The 19,096-nt window shown below is 35.0% G+C and overlaps 2 protein-coding genes across 2 annotated transcripts in view; one reads left to right on the forward strand and one right to left on the reverse strand.

The window, feature by feature from the left end:
* The first annotated feature begins 887 nt into the window (after positions 1–887).
* On the forward strand, positions 888–9,193 carry LOC144444489 (RBPJ-interacting and tubulin-associated protein 1-like). Its single transcript, XM_078133919.1, has 2 exons — positions 888–972; positions 3,452–9,193. The coding sequence occupies exon 2, from the start codon at positions 3,583–3,585 to the stop codon at positions 4,174–4,176; it is 594 nt and encodes a 197-aa protein (XP_077990045.1). The 5' UTR covers positions 888–972; positions 3,452–3,582; the 3' UTR covers positions 4,177–9,193.
* Positions 9,194–9,956: 763 nt separating this feature from the next.
* LOC144444664 (DENN domain-containing protein 3-like) overlaps positions 9,957–19,096 on the reverse strand; it is a 23,085-nt gene continuing 13,945 nt past the window's right edge. The window contains exons 17-27 of the mRNA XM_078134166.1: positions 18,906–19,007; positions 18,416–18,590; positions 17,724–17,860; positions 17,102–17,322; positions 16,508–16,652; positions 15,901–16,028; positions 15,108–15,259; positions 14,494–14,630; positions 13,493–13,614; positions 12,796–12,918; positions 9,957–12,375 (exon numbers count right to left, since the gene is read on the reverse strand). Coding sequence (XP_077990292.1) covers positions 12,181–12,375; positions 12,796–12,918; positions 13,493–13,614; positions 14,494–14,630; positions 15,108–15,259; positions 15,901–16,028; positions 16,508–16,652; positions 17,102–17,322; positions 17,724–17,860; positions 18,416–18,590; positions 18,906–19,007 — 1,637 coding nt within the window. The 3' untranslated portion in view covers positions 9,957–12,180. The remainder of the gene's footprint in view (positions 12,376–12,795; positions 12,919–13,492; positions 13,615–14,493; positions 14,631–15,107; positions 15,260–15,900; positions 16,029–16,507; positions 16,653–17,101; positions 17,323–17,723; positions 17,861–18,415; positions 18,591–18,905; positions 19,008–19,096) is intronic.

Raw genomic sequence — 19,096 nt, forward strand, 5'->3', positions numbered from 1 at the left:
CTCGCACCGGATGACAATATAATGCATTTCAAACCGAGGCTTCACTGGGGCCGTTACTGCCAGACTCAGATTCAGATTGAGATTTGGTCTAGAATTTCACTACACACGTATATGTAAAGGTCTTTACACGGCCACCACATACTATGTATATGTTGCTCCTAGCATATTACAATTCTTCTCTCAACACAAGGTTTTAAAACGTGTAGCATTTACTAAAATTGTTATCAAGAACTGGGCTACTTGGTCGACTTGTATTATTAGACTTGCTCAAGTCTTCGGGTCTTTTTCATTCTTTTATTTGAATAACACACAAAAATAACTTTATTCTTTTGTTGGCAATGATACATGTAATCTGACTGAATGAAAGAGTTGGTATAGCCTTTGGGAGATTTCTTATAATTGGGGAAATAATTGATGACATTTTCCCCCACAAAACTGAAAAGGAATGACAAAACTCAAAATATGTGAAGATTATGAGATTAAAAATTCCTAAGGGACTGTGCTAGTCTGAAATTCTGAATGAAAACCAGAAAGTTGAAATGTTTTTTTTTTCTAGAATAAGGCAAGTGTTTTAAAGTCGTTTCAGTACTCATTTATTTCATGGTCTTATTTACCGCCGGATAATTATTACATGTGTAATTAGTTTGAATTTATTTTGCTTGCATGTAGATACATTGAACTATAAAAAAAAACAACCGAAAAGCTACAATTATTGCATATATAAACACGTTTGTCCTAAAATACTGTCTCTCTTTAATTTTGCGACTAATATGGTCGGCATCTTGGTGTTTTATGTCAGCTTTAACCGTTTATTTGTTTTGCCAAGTATCTGAATCCTAGTGATATCAATACCATTCTGAATCCGATAATAATTACAACATTGTGATTCGTTTCTTTGACAACGAGTACGTACATCTGCCCTTGTATTTGACCTAAAATCTATGGCTATGGTGTTTACGACCGCACTTGAAGGTTTGTGTATTAATTTACATCTTCTTGTGTGAATTCTAAACATGCTGATAGTCCTGTAAGCAGCTTTTTCTTCATACACGGACCTAACTAACGGCTGTATCGGGTACGTGTGCACTTATTCTGTGTGGGAGGTACCATTTCTCTTCGGGGTACCGGTAGTACGAGCAGGACTGTAGTACAAACAGTGGGTGTCTTCCTTCTTGTCTGTTGTACCGTATCGTACACGTATTGCTGCGTTCATTTTACAGATTACCTCCGATTTAACAATTTTTGTGATATCTTTTATGAAGATTTCGTCAATAGTAATAATAGCATGCAAGAGTTGACGGGGTAAAGCGAGTTATGAGACGTACGGTTAATTTGCACATGTACTATCCACAGTCACTTCTATTCCAGTATGGTAATATTCTAGTCTTGGAAGTAGGATGATCATAATACAAAATAATGACGTTATTAGGCGATATTCAAAAAAATACTGTAACCTGTGTCTGCTCCAGTAACGACCTAAATAACGCCATTGTTTTGTACCATGGCCATCTTTGAATAGAATATTACTATAGTAGCCAGCTAGTGACTGAGAATCTGAGATAGTATCATATTTACTTAGTACTGATGTCACTATTCACGGCCCCATCATTTGAATCAAAACATTTGCATCACGTAACTTGATTTCAGGGTGATAATTCACTTAGCTGTTGAAATAATGCTACAAGATATAAATAATGTTATTGTGCAAGCATAGACAATAGAGAGGGAAGTGTATGTATATACATGTCAATACAACATTCGTGATGTAGACTGAACAAGTATGGACAGGACAATGACAATGAAAATGACTCTCACTAATACACACACACACACACACTGGTGGGATGAGTTGTATATATTTCAAATCTGATAATAGGTAGCCACATATCTACACACTTAAAGTTAAACTGCATGATTATTACTTGGTGTTATGTGTACGTATAGTCCTGCTTGCAGATGGTACATGCGTACAACTTACTCCCTATCCAAGCAGGAGTAGTGTATTGTATATAATATTGTACATACATCATCGTGTACAAGTGCCAGTTGATTTGGTTATTGTTAAGTGATGTCATGCACCTTTTATTGTAGAAAACTATTCCAATACCAAACTAAGACTTTCACAAGGTCCCCTGTGACACAATAGGTATATCAAGTTTCTCCCATGACACCCTAACACCCTATGTAGTATTGTGAAAATACTAAGACTTATTTTACAAAGTAAACTCTGGTATTGTCATGTAAATTAGTCACTACTTTACGATAGGGTTTAAGTACATCATGGATGTATTAGGGTTTCCCCCCCCCCCATGGGTGGAGGGTCTATGGGTCTCCCTATGCATCTGTTATACTTTGTTGAACGAAGTTGAAGGATGCTAGTCAAAAGTCTACAGTATCATGTTTGTAAGTCACACATTAATGTACATGCAGACATCAATGTATAGCATCAGCTGTGGTCAGTTCATACTTTGTCTTTGTAAATAGTCAAGTATTTGTCATTATGGTTGTCGGCATTGTTCTTTTCTCAAAGACATTTTTATAGTTCATTCTCAATCAATATGCATGTGCGGGGAGAAAAGATGGATCAACACAAGGGGAGGAACAAAAATGCATTTAAGTAGGTACAGTCGGCAACCTCTAAATCAACTTTATGATTTCAAGGTCGGCAATTGTGAGTGACAGTCGGGCCCGACAGCTGCCGACTGCCATGAGCCGGACTACTGGTAGTCTGAAAGATCCGATTGAGGGTATCAAATGTATAAATAATGTTGTATGCATTGCTGTCATGTAAGTAACAGCAATTTTTAGCATCCAAAAGGACAAATCTTTCACTCCCTGGTTAAACCATAGCCCTTCCACCTTGGTGGAGGGTCTATGGTTAAACTGTAAGATAATATCGTATTTAGTTGTTGTAGGCTATCCTATCAATGACTCCCACCCCCACCTTCAGGTTTGACTCCATATTTTCAGTTGTTATTTGCTATCCTATTCTATCCACTACACAGTCCAGCTTCCCAGCCACCATTCTATATTAAGTACTTGTTCTTTGACCATTTATATATCAAATTTGAAGGACATGACTGGCCCAAGGTTTCAATCTCTGGTTCTCACATTACCGTTATCTTCAGTGGTGCTGTGAGGAATGTATACTAAAAGATCATTCTTTTGTTCTAAACCAACTTTTTCTATAGTCTGTAAGGTATGCCGTGACGGGGCGCCCTCAACCATCGGCCAACCCCTAAGTGTGAGAGGAGGCCGGTGAGGGCGAAACGTCACAACGTATCTTACAGTCTACTTTTTCTATTGCTCTAGACTATTTTCCATGGATAAATTTGATTCCAGAACCAGACAGGGCCTTTAAGATGACACTGTTAATATCCAAATAAATTTCACTTCATTGTTCATGTGTGTTTTCCCATATGTGACTTTGTCTTGTGTATTTTTATTGCAGGATCTGATCTGGTAAAGTTGTGAACCTAATAGATGTGAGGAAAGTGTGTTTCCTGCATTCCTAGCCTGACTTTGTATTGTGTACCATGACTCAATAGAAATAATATTGATTTCATATCATAGACTATCACCATGACGACATCATATACTGTCAATGGAGTAGGCAATCTCAGTATAACTGGAACTCGGCCAATGAGTGCAACAGGCAGTAAACGAGACCCTTATCATAAAGTTTCTAAAAACTCATTTGTTGATGAAAGTTTGTTTGGCAAACCGCTTGATGAAGCAAACTTTGACCCTCCCTGGGAAGATGATGTGAAAAAACCAAAAGTTAAGGTTGTTAAACCGTTACTATGGACACCACCTGCATATGGCAGTCACAGTGCACGTGCTACAACACCAACATCAAATTCACGACGCCGTCCCATGACACCGTCGCAGATTTACAGTAACAGATACCGACTGAAGAAACATACACCGACATATGTGGATGAGACTCTATTTGGACCTAAATTACAAGAGGCAAATTTTGACCCACCTTGGGCAAAGAAAGAGAAACATCGTAAACCACAGTTATGGAGTCCACCTGTGTGTGGTAGTCGTATTGAGTTATCCAGTCGGCCTAATTCAGCCATGTCAGTTACAAGTCTAAGAGTACCAAGCAGACCATCATCAGCACGGAGCACTAGGTCAACATCTACAACATCAAAACCACCATGGCGATAAAATCTCCATCAACAACACCATGGCAACAGTTCACATGAACAACATCAAAACCACCATGGCGATAAAATCTCCATCAACAACACCATGGCAACAGTTCACATGAACAACATCAAAACCACCATGGCGATAAAATCTACATCAACATCACCATCACCATGGAAACAGTCCACATTAACCACATCAAAACCACCATGGTGATAAAATCCACATCAACATCACCATGGCATCAGTCTACATTAACCACATCAAAACCACCATGGCAATAAATTATTGCATCATCATCAAAATCACCATGGCAACAGTCCACATGAACGACATTGAAATCACCAATGAGATTAGCTGATAGAATTGATGACAACCACATCCAAATCAGCACGTATGTATACTTGTCTTCAATGTCTACTTTCAGTTTTATGACAGGTACATACACAAGGACATCAGAATGTTGGTGGGTAAGTGTTTTTTCTGAAGTCTCAGAATTTTGGTAACTGGGAGAGGAAAATTCAATCAAATTTATACAGTTTTAATAGCTTCAAAGTAGGACAGGTGACTGTGAATTGTTGTCAAAATATTACTACAACAAAAACGAGTGAATTTTGACTATTTGTATTTGAGAATACAGAATATAAATCAATCATGATAATAAGGTAAACCTAGAAATTTTTGCTGACAACTTATTTTTGCTTATTTCCCTAGAAAACAAAAACAGAAAAGTAAATAGTGATTAAAATGTTTCTTTGTACCTAAAATAGTGCACTAGGCTTAGTAATTTGCAGGGGTGAACAAATCCACTGCTCCTGGGTCCGGGACTAGCGAATTTTTGGGGCGGATCACACAAATTTTACCTTGTCTGGTCTGTCGGACCAGTACCTTACTGTTAATAACTATGTTAAAAAGTTGTCTGAATATACAGATTCATAGGCAAGATTTAATGTTTCACATTAGCGGGACCTGGGACCACTAATTCTTTCAGTAGGACCACTGGATTTTTTAAGACACTGGTCCGGGGACCACCAGTTCACAAAATGATTTGTTCACCCCTGATTTGTAAACCTTTAGTCTTCCAGAACTAGTTGAAGATTGTAAAATCACAAAATTTTCTTGTAGTGAAAACATCTCGGTTTACAGTTGTTTAATGTATCGGATTATTAATCAATTCTAATTCATACCACACAGTTCATTTTCTGACACCAAATCCCATTGCTGCTGTGAAAGTAAATACCTTGCTAAAATGTTAGGAAATGTAATGTAGACAATGGAGAATATATTATTCAGGGTTCCATGAATCAATAGGACAGTACAATAATACTATAGTTACTTTGGAATGGTAATTTGGAAATGAATGCGATATTTTGATCTGTCTACTATGGACCTTGATCACGCATTAATATTCCTCTCTGAACTTTGACAACTGAGACAGTTTTCACAAGCAAGATACTGACAGAATTTTTTGTTCATGTACTTATCAAACTTTCAAAGAGATGACAAATTGTATTTTTTTGGTCAGTATAAATTATCTGCAGTAATCATGGTAATTCAGGGATGTTATCGATAATGACCTCCACCCCGAGTCAGCAGAAAATTATTAATTGTCTGTTGATTAGTAAAAACACAGTGCAACACTATCAAGGAACTTTGAGCCTTTGATATGTCATGGGGAGAAAGACTGTGGGCTAGCTTCACTAATATTACATTAACATACATCTGGCTATCAACGAAGCTTTAATTAATGGCACTTGACAAAGTCGAAGTTATGTGTATAATCCATTAGCCTTGAGACAAACCATACCGTAAACCGGTAGCTTGAGATATTGAGACATTTATGACTATTTTTAATTATACAACTTTGGACTTTTTGTTTTATCTACACTAGCTGTAACTTATTATTTTTTTGATAATACAACCAACAATACATTAACTAAGAAGAGTAAAAATTACCAAATTAGACATTGTAAATGTTAATTATTGTCTATGTTATCTATAAGTACTACAGTAATAGGTTGGAATCGTGATCATATTGGGATGCAGCAGATTTGTGTGTGCATAGCCAAAAATCAATTTGATTGGATATATTGCATGTTTAGTATGTGAACAACTAGTGCTACACAAACAGTTTACCTGTAGGTGATTCAATATTATTCAGGGTGTAGGATAGCATTGTTACATCATTATTTCAAACAAAACATTGTCAAAAAATCTTTCAGTTGCAGCTAGTGCAAGACTATACAAGGCTATACTTCATTGTATTTTAAGGGTATATGTACATATTCAGTAGAGAGTACAAGTATGTTATGGGGCATTGGGATGGTAAATTAACATAATTTTTTTGCTGCTCCCCCCCCACACCCTCAAGGAGGGAGGGGGGACATCAAAGACTTTGCTGCATTATTATTGAGTAATGTTTTATATATTCTAGAGATAATTTCATCATTTAACAAGCATGCACATATTTATATATTTGTTATATCTTTTCATTGTATTTAAATAAATAAATAAATAAATAAACGTAGGGAGTCTGTATGGTCTTAAAACCAGTGTATTGATACCGAGTTAAATGCAGGGGTAAGGCAAAATGTCAGATTAGTCGACACACACAAGGGGAGGCAACTCTATGGTATTGAAATAATAAACTAAAGAAAGTTAAAGAGTTTCTCTTGACAAATTACAAAACATCATTCACTTGACCTCAGACCACTAAAAGAATCATTTAGTGGTCTAAGACTTGGCAAATCAAGCTAAAAAACTGAGGCTTTGATTTTAGGACAGTGTTTTTACCCTATATAATCACCAAAGTATAATCAGTATTTGGAACAGAGATGGAGTACCGGGGTAATACGTATCCAGTAAACCTTGCATACATTTCAATACCATGGACCGTAATTTTGTTTTGGAACTCAGGTGAAACACCTGTAGATTTTACTTAAAACCGTGATCCAGACCCAAAACACTGTGTTTAATTAAGATCAGTGCTGGTTGTGTGTGTCCACTAATTTTCAGTTCACCCACAGTTTGTTACAGCCCTTGTGTTAGTCACGGTGACTCTTGACCTGTATAGTTCATTGGGTACAGGTGTTTATTTCTGGTCACAGAAAACATTCAATGTCACTGGTTACAGTGAAATACACATCTCATGAATTATTCATGATATAACCATAGCAACACTGTAGTTAACTTGATTAACTTGATTAAGCATATATGAACTTTTACATGATTTCATTTAGTGTACTGCAGAATTGTAATTGAAACCATTATCAAAGATTAGAAATCAATTTGAACATTTACTGTCATAGTATATTGCCTGTGTACATCATACAATATCTGTCTTTGAATTTACTTGTCAAGCTGAACATATAATACACACAGCAGTGTAAGACTTTCAGTGAAGGATTAGTCCTAAATTGTCAGCTATTTTTCACTTTCATTTTTACTGAGTACATTTTGTCTTTAAAGGAGAAGACAACTCCAGGAAATAAAGATATTTTTTAAACTGTGGGCTCTGGAGAATCATTTCATGATTTTGCGTCACACATAAATTTTGTGCAATTGCCAAGAAACACCTTTTCAGAACCCAAAGTTTATGAAATGTCTTCATTTCCTGGAGTGGCATTCCTTTTTAAAAAGTTTTTATACTATACTAGTATATTACGTACACATCATACAAATGTCAAATTAGACATTTTTCTGTCGTGGAATTCATCTTGTCAAACTGAAAACACTGATGAATCTTTTAACTTCAATTATGTTAAAGATTGGTGATGTCAGTTGAAAACATACAATGTAGTAAATACTTGCTCCCCCGAGTGAAAAAATTCTCGGAAATAAATCCATATTTTTTGCAGACATCTTGTCAGCATTGTCAGGGATGTACTACATGAGTAACACCCTGGGTATACTACACCCCTGGGCATACTACCGGTACACCCGTGGGTATACTACACCCCTGGTATACTACACCCGTGGGTATACTACACCCCTTGGTATGGTATACTACACCCATGGGTATACTACACCCCTGGTATACAGTGTACTACACCCATGGGTATACTACACCCCTGGTATACTACACCCGTGGGTATACTACACCCCTTGGTATGGTATACTACACCCATGGGTATACTACACCCCTGGTATACAGTGTACTACACCCGTGGGTATACTACACCCGTGGGTATACTACACCCCTGGTATACTACACCCCTGGTATACAGTGTACTACACCCCTGGTATAATACACCCCTGATGATGCAATAATTTGGGGATGCACTTCTAAGAAATTTTTTGACTCTGTGAGTATAAATTTTCATTAGTAACTATGAACCTTCTGAGCCAGAGTCCATGAACATTCATTTGTACACTTCATCCTCCTTGCATCATACATCTTATTGATTAAAACCAACTTTGTTTCCATAATTCGGATTTAATACAACTTTTTTTGTATCATGAATGAAAATTGAAATCAATGTACAGTATTTGTTATTATTTTCTTTGTAAATAATTGTATCTGTTATATGAAAGTTGTCTTTTGTTGATAAATTTGTATTGTTTATGGATAGCTTGTTGTACATGTAGAAGAGATAGGACATCTGAATAGACATATTTTAGGAAAGAACTGATTCTATAAGTTAGTACTAAAGTTGACATGTTAAACTGATTCTAGCTATTATTCCGGTAGGCTAGTACTAAAGTTAACATGTTCAATTTGTTGAACTGATTCTAGCTATTATTCCGATAAGCTACTACTAAAGTTAACATGTTCAATTTGTTGAACTGATTCTAGCTATTATACCGGGAAGCTAGTACTAAAGTAGACAGTGTTGGTTTTGTCAGTGAATAACCACTTTTACACTGACATAGATTGTGAACATGTGGTTATTCACCATGCAGACACTTCGTTAGAGTTTAGTTAAAAAGTACTCATTGTTTATTAAAAGCCATCTACTATTGTAATTTGGAGACCATTATGAACTTTGTAATTTGAGTTTTTTGTAACTTCAATCCATTGTGTATGTTGTATTGTCGTATCTCATTTTGATTATACTGTATGTTTATATTATTGTATATTAAAATTCATTTTCATCATTTCAGTGCATGTTTATTGAGTTGTGGTATTATTGATAAGCATTTTAGCATACAGTACATGTTAAAATCTTTGCTTGATGTGTGTGTGTGTACATGTATGTATGTATGTATGTATGTATGTATGTGTGTGTAACTATGTACATGTATGTATATATGTATGTATCTGTATATGTATGTATGTATGTATGTATGTGTGTGTATGTATGTACATGTATGTATATATGTATGTATCCGTGTATGTATGCATGTGTGTGTACCTACATATGTATGTATGTGTGTGTGTGTGTGTGTGTGTGTGTGTGTGTGTGTGTGTGTGTGCATACCTACATATGTATGTATGTGTACAGACAATATCCCCATTCCATACATTTTCCTTTATTTAATTATACCATACACACGACACGTTAATAACATTGTTACTGATAACAAGAAAGGCCTCTTGTATCAAAAGCTTTTTTCTTGGTTGAGTGTTGAGTAAAGATAAGTACTGGATTTTTTAGAAGGTCCAGGACAAGTCTAGCATGTAGCTATAAAACAGGTCATCAGTATAACTTTAACTCTTTCAATAAAATTGTTAAAAAAATAGAATTAAAGAAGAGTATTCACAGAATGACATGACAAACAAAATATTAATCATAATGAATATTTATTGTATATATACAAAATATCAATAAAATATTTATTGAAATAATTACCATTGCACCAATTCAGAGTTTAAATCACAAGTACTTCAAAATATGTATTTACAATATCATCATACACTTTGACATACCAATATCATATTGTACCGCATATTCAAATATTTTGACTTCAAATCAAAATCAATCCTAGCATAGATTTCATCTGAATATATTGAATGTTATCGTAAATATAAGTTGCATAACTGTTCTCAATAACTAACTTCTCATTTGTACTGGTTTATAACAGGGTTATATTCTAACATCTGCTGTAACTTTACCATTATAAAGTGTGTCCATATTAATTGCATATTTCACAGTAGACAGGAAGATTGTGACACTTCAGTCTCAGCTTCACACAAAGCACAGCTGTAATTTTACCTAACTTTAACTTATTCTAAATAGCAAATGACATAAGTTACTTTCCAAGATTTACACAAACTTTCAACTGTCATAATGACTTTACAGTACAGTTTATTTTGACGAAAAACAACCTAAATTACATTACTTTCCAAGCTTTACACAAATTACAAATCTTACAATGACATAAGACAAACCCATGACATGTTAACAATTAGATGGTTATTATTTTGTGCTGATAATACATATTATATAAAACTGAGACTACAAATCATAGACTCTACACATGTAGGGTCTAAGTACAAATACATTTTGTATTTGGACATAACAACTTTGTTAACTGATGTTCTTGATTTATTGTGGTGTCATGATGGTTGAATGGTTAGTGTGGTCAGTTTGGACTCTGCAGGTTGCAGGTTGCGATAACTCTCATAGTCATATGCATACGACCAGGTCATCAATTCCGAAGCATTGGTCAATAATCACATGACACCATTAACACCTGGTGAAAACATTCAGTTCACTGAAGAAGTCAATCTAGTCTAGATGAAATATTTTGGACAAGGTAATGTTTCCTGCTTGTGAAAAATTAACCTTTACATATATATCACGAAAGCAAACTGATTAATCTCTTTGGATTACTATTATGATATCCGATGTGCTAACAAAGCCAGAACACAATTTCAGTGTCACTGACCGCATTCATTGACCCATTATACAGTTAGTACAATTTAACTGTTGGTTTAAGTAAATATTTTTTTACTATAGTTAATCAGCTCACAAACTCAGCTTGAGCCACTTTATGGGAGTATTTCACATCTAATGTGAGATAAAAGTAGAAAGTAGTCACAAACTATGTGTATCACATATTGTTTGTTGTTTCTGACTTAAGTTCTAAAAAAAAAAGATCCTGGTTAAACTCAACAATATATGATTTCCTTGCATAATAAACAAAACCTTGAAAACTACTTCCAATGTATAGATAATCATGCACAATGAATAGATTCAGCAAACAGAAATTGCTAAACAATATTGAAATTGTTTCTTACAAACAATTCAAACTTGATACATTACGTTAAGGAGTTATACTCTCTATAAATAACATGTATCAGTATGTATGGATTGCTATCTATATTATACACGATAATAAACAATATCTTAGCTGCAACAAATTGTGTGCATTGTACAGAATACATTACTACAAGGTGCTATTAATAACACTAAACAATAGTTATTTGGTCAGACATTACTTGTGTCATTGGCTGGACTAGTTATGAATATCAGACATGTGCAGACATACAACATGTTCTGAAAACCCTGTGTGTATGATATCCTGTTCTTTGCAATGTTTTGGCATAGTGAAAAATCTAACATGGCCATATGTGGACTGTCACTACCCTAGTTTTGTATACTCTATTATGGCATTTAAAGGGGAACATTTTCATAAATTATAGGTTCTGGAGAGTCATTTCATGACTTTACATCACCTACAATTACTTCAATTTCAGAGAAACATCAAGTTGATCTTGTGCCTTTATAGGGTTGCGCAATGAACATTCATGACTCCTAAGTGCCTATTCGCTTCTGTGTAAACTATCTCATGAATATTCATTGTTCAACCATGAATATATTATTTCTGCTGACTCCCATCATGCAATAGCCCATAGCAAAGATACCCTATAAAGTCACAAATTAACTTGATGTTTCTCTGAAATCGCAAGTAATTGTAGGTGATGTAAAATCATGAAATGATTCTCCAGAACCCATAGTTTATAGAAATGTCTCTATTTCCTGGAGTAGTGTTCCCTTTAAGATTTAAAAGTGACTGTTGGTGTCACTGACTGACTACAAACTCCATTATCAGTCACTATTGTATACTTTTCGTCATCTAGACCTGAGTCAGGAACTTAGCTCTCCAGATAGCTATTTTCCCATCTATTCCCTCTGCTCCTGTCATCACATATCGATCTTCAGCCGTACACATCGATCTGATAGCAGCTTCATGGGCAACAAGCTCCTTCTCATGTGAACATGTAACAGTGTTAAATATATGAATTTTACCACTCTTGCTTCCAGCCCATATCTAAATGAAAAGTTTATCAAATGTGAGTGAATACGATACACTTGAAGTGTCCATTTGTTGTTATCATTTACTGCATATTATAGTTCAATCCACCTAATATAAATATAAAGTTTCCAATGACTAAATCCTAATTTGATGGCTTATAATTAGAGTTGTCAATAGTATGCACTTTAATCTTCTCAAACAACCCCATGTCAACTTCTTCTTTGGGGGTGGGGGTGGGGGGTGGGGGGTGGGGGGTGGGTGGTGCTATCTGTTGTTCTTATCTACTGTAAATACCTTATCTTGAGCATATACAAGTTTACTAAATTTTCTACATTTGAATTCTCCCAATCTCATTACACCTGTTTTATGAGGGGAGGGGTGGCCTGAAAGGGGTTACAAGGGGGTCTATTTGTTGCTCTCATGGACTATACCTACCTTTTCTTGAGCATACACAAGTTTACTAAATCCCCTACACTTGACTTCCAGTGTTCCAAGTCTTTCAAATGTCTCTGCATTCCAACTGACCAGCTGACCTTTCCTAGCACAGCCTGTCCATAACTACAAGACACAGACAAATTTGTAGGTAAAGTTACAGACTAAAGTATCTCAACTGTTAATCACAGAATGTCATTTAATAACTGTCTAACAAATAACAATGTCACAAAACAAAATATTGCAAAGTGGTATTGTATTATAAATGGTTACACTGATATTAACACCATTTTAGCCCAGTAGACTAGAAATTGATACTGGATTACGATTACTGGACTCCATTAAGGAGAGTTACTGGGAATAAAGTTACCTTTTTGAAATCTGGTATTAAAGACCCACTTAGAGAAAGGATTACAATTTAGTTGTCTGACAGAGGTTTAGAAATTGTTGGTAAATAACAAAAGAATAATCCTATGTACATGGCTCATACAAATTGTTTTTTGTACATATTTACTCCTGTTACAATAATGCCATGATGGACTTGAAAATTAAACTCATATGTCAGGTTACACAGTAGAAAAGCTTGCAGCTATATCTTCTAGAAGTATACCAAAAACAAACCAACAAAGTCATATTTGAAAAACAAACAAAAACAACTCCCAAAATGAATACTATCAATTACAACTAAAACTTTACATACCTGGTTATTTGGCGTGACAAAAAAACATTCAATTTGTGCAGGGAAACCACTACCATCAGGTATCTGTAACTTCCTTAGAACACCACCATCAGAGTCTAAGACACGTAGATCTCGTTTGTTGCCTGCAAAAAATGATAAGTAAATTTACCACAATTGACCTGCTAGCTCTTGACATTCAAGCTAAAATATGGTCTCAACATATGCTAATATATAAAGTCATCTGTGACTGGTACATTAATTCCAAATGGTTCCTTTGCGTATCATGCTCAGATAGCTATACTGCCCTCACAGTTCATTTAGAGTATAACACTATATGAAGGTGATATTATTCCGGAATCGTTCAGCTCTGGAAAATATTAGTACCAGGGGGCAATACTGTTTTGTACTTGTGTTTCTGTGCTTTGTAAAGTGCACAGTGATAGTTTTATGGAATGCACTTGCCACTATATAAAAAAATTAGATTAGATTAGATTAGATTAGGGACTTTGTCACTGAAAGTCAAAGATGAGAACTGGTAATATCTTCATGTCACATGCATTTCTTACTGAATGCAAAAAAATATTGAAGAATAATATAATCATACCTGCCTAAGCTAATGACAAACGGGGATGTTTTGATCCATTTTACAGAGTATTGCAGAAATCACTGACATTGACATGCATTTTCATGATGACAACCAGGGCATAATTCCTTATTTATTTTCCTGTTTGAACATGGCATACAGCTTGGCTTTTGTATGATATAAAGAACTTTATCCAACAATATTCTAGCTGCTAGACCCTTGTGCATTCTGCAAACTTTAAAAGTGATCATAGGTTGCATGGCATTAAAGGCACTGTCAAGGGCTTTCAAACACAAGTGGTAGTCATCCATGGCTTTTGTACAGCAACTTTCTAAGTGCAGATCTGAGGTCTTGTTGCAAGACTAATCCAACAAAGGTCAGATTCATACTATATACAGAATGATAACACTACATATAACATAAATCACTTTGTACTCACAGCACCACAGGTTACCAGTAATCCACTTAATACAAATTAATGTATCAACATCTTCTAAGTCAATACATTTAATCTTCTGTAGAGTGCTTGTATTCCATGATATAATCTGACCGTTCAAACTGGCTGAATATGCAACACTGTAAACAAGGAACTTTATATAAAATATACTAATGGCTAAACACAGGTCAGGACAGGACAATTGACCATTAAGTTTGCACGAACAAACAGATATTAAGAATATTCACGGCAGATCGGAATTCAAACCAAAATACATACAATATCCACAATCCTCCAGTTAGTTTCCGCACCCAAAAATCATGCTGATCGGATATAGTGCACCATACTATGTGTAGTGTTACACAAATACCTTTACCAACATGTGATTCAATACTGTTCACGGTGTACGATATTATGATTACTTCATTGTATCTTACAAAATCGTTTCAAAAAACGTTCCATTAGCAGCTAGTGCAGCTTTTATAAAGCAATGTGTATATGTACCTTTTAAAATAATTTTATACTTTTGTTCAGCACATTGAGATTGTTTTAATGTAATGCGCTCTATAAGAAATAAATATTATTATTATTATTATTATTATAATGTGACAAATTACCTTTCATCACTATTCTTGGTAAGATCAGAGACAAAGTCAGCGTGGTCTATAAGTCGTTTATTGGCGGTATATTTATCTATGTCTATGATATAGATAGTGGTATCAAAGGAGCCTGCCCAGACTTGGTCACCTTTCACACTCATTAGACAACACTGTATGGGAAGGAAAAGATATAATCTAAATCTGAAATACATCACTCACTCTACATAGAAAATGTACTGCCCTCACAGTTTGTTTAGGGTATGTGCAGTGCAGGTGAAGTGGCATGATATTATTATTTTTATGAATTAAAATAATTGCCAGGGATATAAGTGTCAGAGTCATTCATAAAAATGCATGAGAATTTAACTTGTATAACATAATCACTGCAGCATTGTAAATATGTGTCACATGATCAGTTCCTTAGGCTCCTAAGTGCCCATTACAACAAAACTGGACATATATTTTTTTCAAATTCTAAGCATGTTTTTGACAAACATTTTCTTACTTAGATATATATGGAACAAATTTGTTTAAAATTGTGTGCTTGTGAGTGTGCAAGCTCGTGAGTTTGAAAGTGAGCTATGTTGTCTCAGCATAGCAATATGTCATTGAACTGCCATCCTTTTCTTTGTTATGCAAAATAGCCAGTCACAGAGGTGTTATGGAAGTTGGAACACAGTGGAACTATCCTTTATGTAGAGAATGTGTGTGTGTGTGTGTGTGTGTGTGTGTGTGTGTGTGTGTGCATGCGCGCATGTGCAAAGTTATGGTTATACTGCCCTCACAGTTCAATATTTGATCTCATACCTACCACTCTATCCTTGGCTTCAATAAACTGTGATTCACAAATCCATGTACTTGCATCGAATACCCGTATTTTACCAGTACCCAATGCACACCATAGTTTAGGACTGTTGTCTTCATCACCCTTACTACGATCTGAAATAAACATCGACCAAATATGGTAAGACTATAGCCAAATATGGTAAGATTAACCAGTATGGTTAATAAAGCAACAACATATATGACAACCAGTGGAACAAAAATGGTGAGATTACAACCAAATATGGTAAGATTATAACTAAATATGGTGAGATTACAACCAAATATGGTAACATTACAATCAAATATGGTAAGATTACAACCAAATACGGTGAGATTACAACCAAATATGGTAAGATTATAGCCAAATATGGAAGATTAAATTTACAATAACACAATTGATTATACAAAATATGGCAAACTAAAGACCAATATGCTAAAAAATATCAAATATGCCTACTATAAAATAAAATAAAATAAAAGTATGGTAAAATATAAACGACAGGTGAAAACTGATGACAGAAATAACCTAATCTGAGGCTCATCTGCCTCTTTTGGTTTATTTCATTATTTATACAGATAAAAAGACAACTTACTTCCTGGTGTATACAGCAATGCCTCTACTGTGGCTTTCTGTTCATTACGATTGGATGGATTAACACGATGTATCAAGGCACTGGTTGTTTCCTCTGGTAAATTTGCCATACCTTCCTCTCTACGACGTGTGAAGTAACACAGATTCTATAAAACAATAAATTCATATTGTCAGTTTTAATTCTGTTGTTACACTGACTGGTTAGTATTAATCACATGACACTGATCTAAATCTACATCTAGTATACCACTCTGACTCACAGCCACAAGACTTAAAAACATAAATTGTTACTACTCTGCATATAAAGTTAATTCCTATCTCTTTTTGCAATCGGGAAAAAAAGAATACATATTGAAAATAATACAAGTAGATGTAACTATAACTGATTGGCTTAGAATGCACATGTGACTACTTTAACAATTACTTATTGGTCTAAGGTATCTTGATATAAATCTGTACTGATATGTTTAGAATGAACCATGTGACTACCCTTAACAATCATTGATTGGTTAAGACTGAACATGTGACCACATCAAAACTTTACTGACTGGTTCAAACTGGTCATGTGATGATACATGAATAACTAATGACTTACATCTGCAGCAGCTTCTACAGCTGATGAGTGAGTAGACTCCTCCGAGTCCCCACTACGTATAATGGCATCTATCATCAATACATTCTGTGCAGCTTGTTGGATCACTTGATAGTCTTTCTGAACATCGGCAATAATTCTACCTGCCCACATTTCTTTGATGAGTATATACCAGCTGTTCCTTTCTGACTTTAGACTGGCAATGTATGGTGCTTTACCTTCCTCTGAGAATTTAAAAATCAATATTTTCATCATTATAACCAGTATTGCCATTAAACCGGCCAACAAAGTTGGACATGGTTATGTTTTCATCCCCTGTTTGTCGGTTTATTGTAAAATCCAAACCAGAGTCCAACTAGTAAAACTTCCTGTTTGACTACCCATACTGAATAGGTTGTTGACTAATGAAAAACTGTAAACTAACACTATGTTTATCAAATATATGCTTAAGGCCAATATCATCAAAATTTAGGTGTGATAAACAGTTGTCTGGCAGAGATATGTTAGAAGTGGGTCTAGAACAAATGAATAATCTTGTTTAGTCCTTACGGTTCCATTGATAAGAAAGGTCATAGGATTGAAACATTGGGCTTTAAGGATTATCAACTAAAGATTTGTGGCTTACTTTTATGGAATATTTTGAGTGCTGGTACACCTGGTGGAAAGATATGACGTGTATATTCATATTTTTCAATGTTTTGAATGTCCCTCAGTCTGATCACTTCCTTCAATTTACGTTTACCTTCTGATAAGAAAAACAGTCTGACAGAAAAAAGAAAGAGAACAAAAGTTAAAGTTATATGTTCTTCATATTTCCTTAATCTGATAAAAATGTTATATTCAAAGTTGAAACTTTCGTACATAAATAAAACATTCACAGTACTTTTCTGTATCTGTTTATTCCTGTATAGTTCACAGTACATTTCTGTACACTTTATAGTGTATTTTGTATGTCATTGTTCATTTCTGTTTACTGCAATTGTGTAGTTTATTTCTGTATACATGCAGGTTTTTTTTTCTGATAAGCACATCGTATTTTGACATATTATTTTGTTTGTCTGTCTGTCTGTCTGTCTGTCTGTCTGTCTGTCTGTCTGTCTGTCTGTCTGTCTGACTATGTCTGTCTGTCTGACGTAAGTTGTCTGTCTGTCTGTCTAACATATGTTGTCTGTCTGACTGACATAAGTTGTCAGTCTGTCTAACATATGTCCGTCAGGCTGTCTGTCTGTCTGTCAGTCTGTGACATATTGTGTTGTATATCTGATCAGTTCAAAGGTCATCAAACTAAGACCCCTTTCCATTCCTGATATTTGTTACCTTTTCTGTGTCAGGATCAAACGTCCAGTACCATGATCAGTTCTGATTAATGATGAGACTTTTAAGACACACTCATTATGGTCTAGTTCATCTGGAGGCAAGGCTAGTGATGATGTCTCTATCTCAGATTCCTTCCAACATTCATAGAAAATAGCGAAGGTATCGGGTTCCACCACTGTCAATAAATAAAGTTACTCATGAGCTGGAGTTATACAGTTTGGGGTGAGGGTGCCATGGGGTTATTGTTTCCTGCATATTTAAAATACCACTCACATAGAAAAATCTTATAAATTCTGTTTGTGCCACTGAAGTAACTTAAAACTTAGACTCTCAAGCACAACTAGAAAACAGTACCCCTTGGTATATCTATCACATTGTCTTAATTACTCAAATAACAGTATGTTTCTAGATGGCTAAATTTTCATTAACACATTTTGCAAAGATCTTTATGTAAAATAAGTCAGCATGTGTCAACATGACCTTGACTCACCTTGTGTTCTGCCAAGTGTTAATGATGTAAACAATCTATTTATAGCATCAATGTCAATTGCAATCTCTAACAACTGAATATGTTTGATAAATTCTTTCAAATCTGCAAGAACAATAAAGAACAATATAAATTTAAAGACTGTCATTAAGCAAAGTCCCTGACAAGTTTCAGTCAAATGATGACTAAAAGAA

The sequence above is a fragment of the Glandiceps talaboti genome, chromosome 13 (genome assembly GCF_964340395.1).
Source record: "Glandiceps talaboti chromosome 13, keGlaTala1.1, whole genome shotgun sequence".
Classification (NCBI taxonomy): Eukaryota; Metazoa; Hemichordata; class Enteropneusta; family Spengelidae; genus Glandiceps; species Glandiceps talaboti.

Excerpts from the sequence above, each read along its gene's own strand:
- LOC144444489 (XM_078133919.1), top strand. The coding sequence starts at position 3,583 with ATGACGACATCATATACTGTCAATGGAGTAGGCAATCTCAGTATAACT.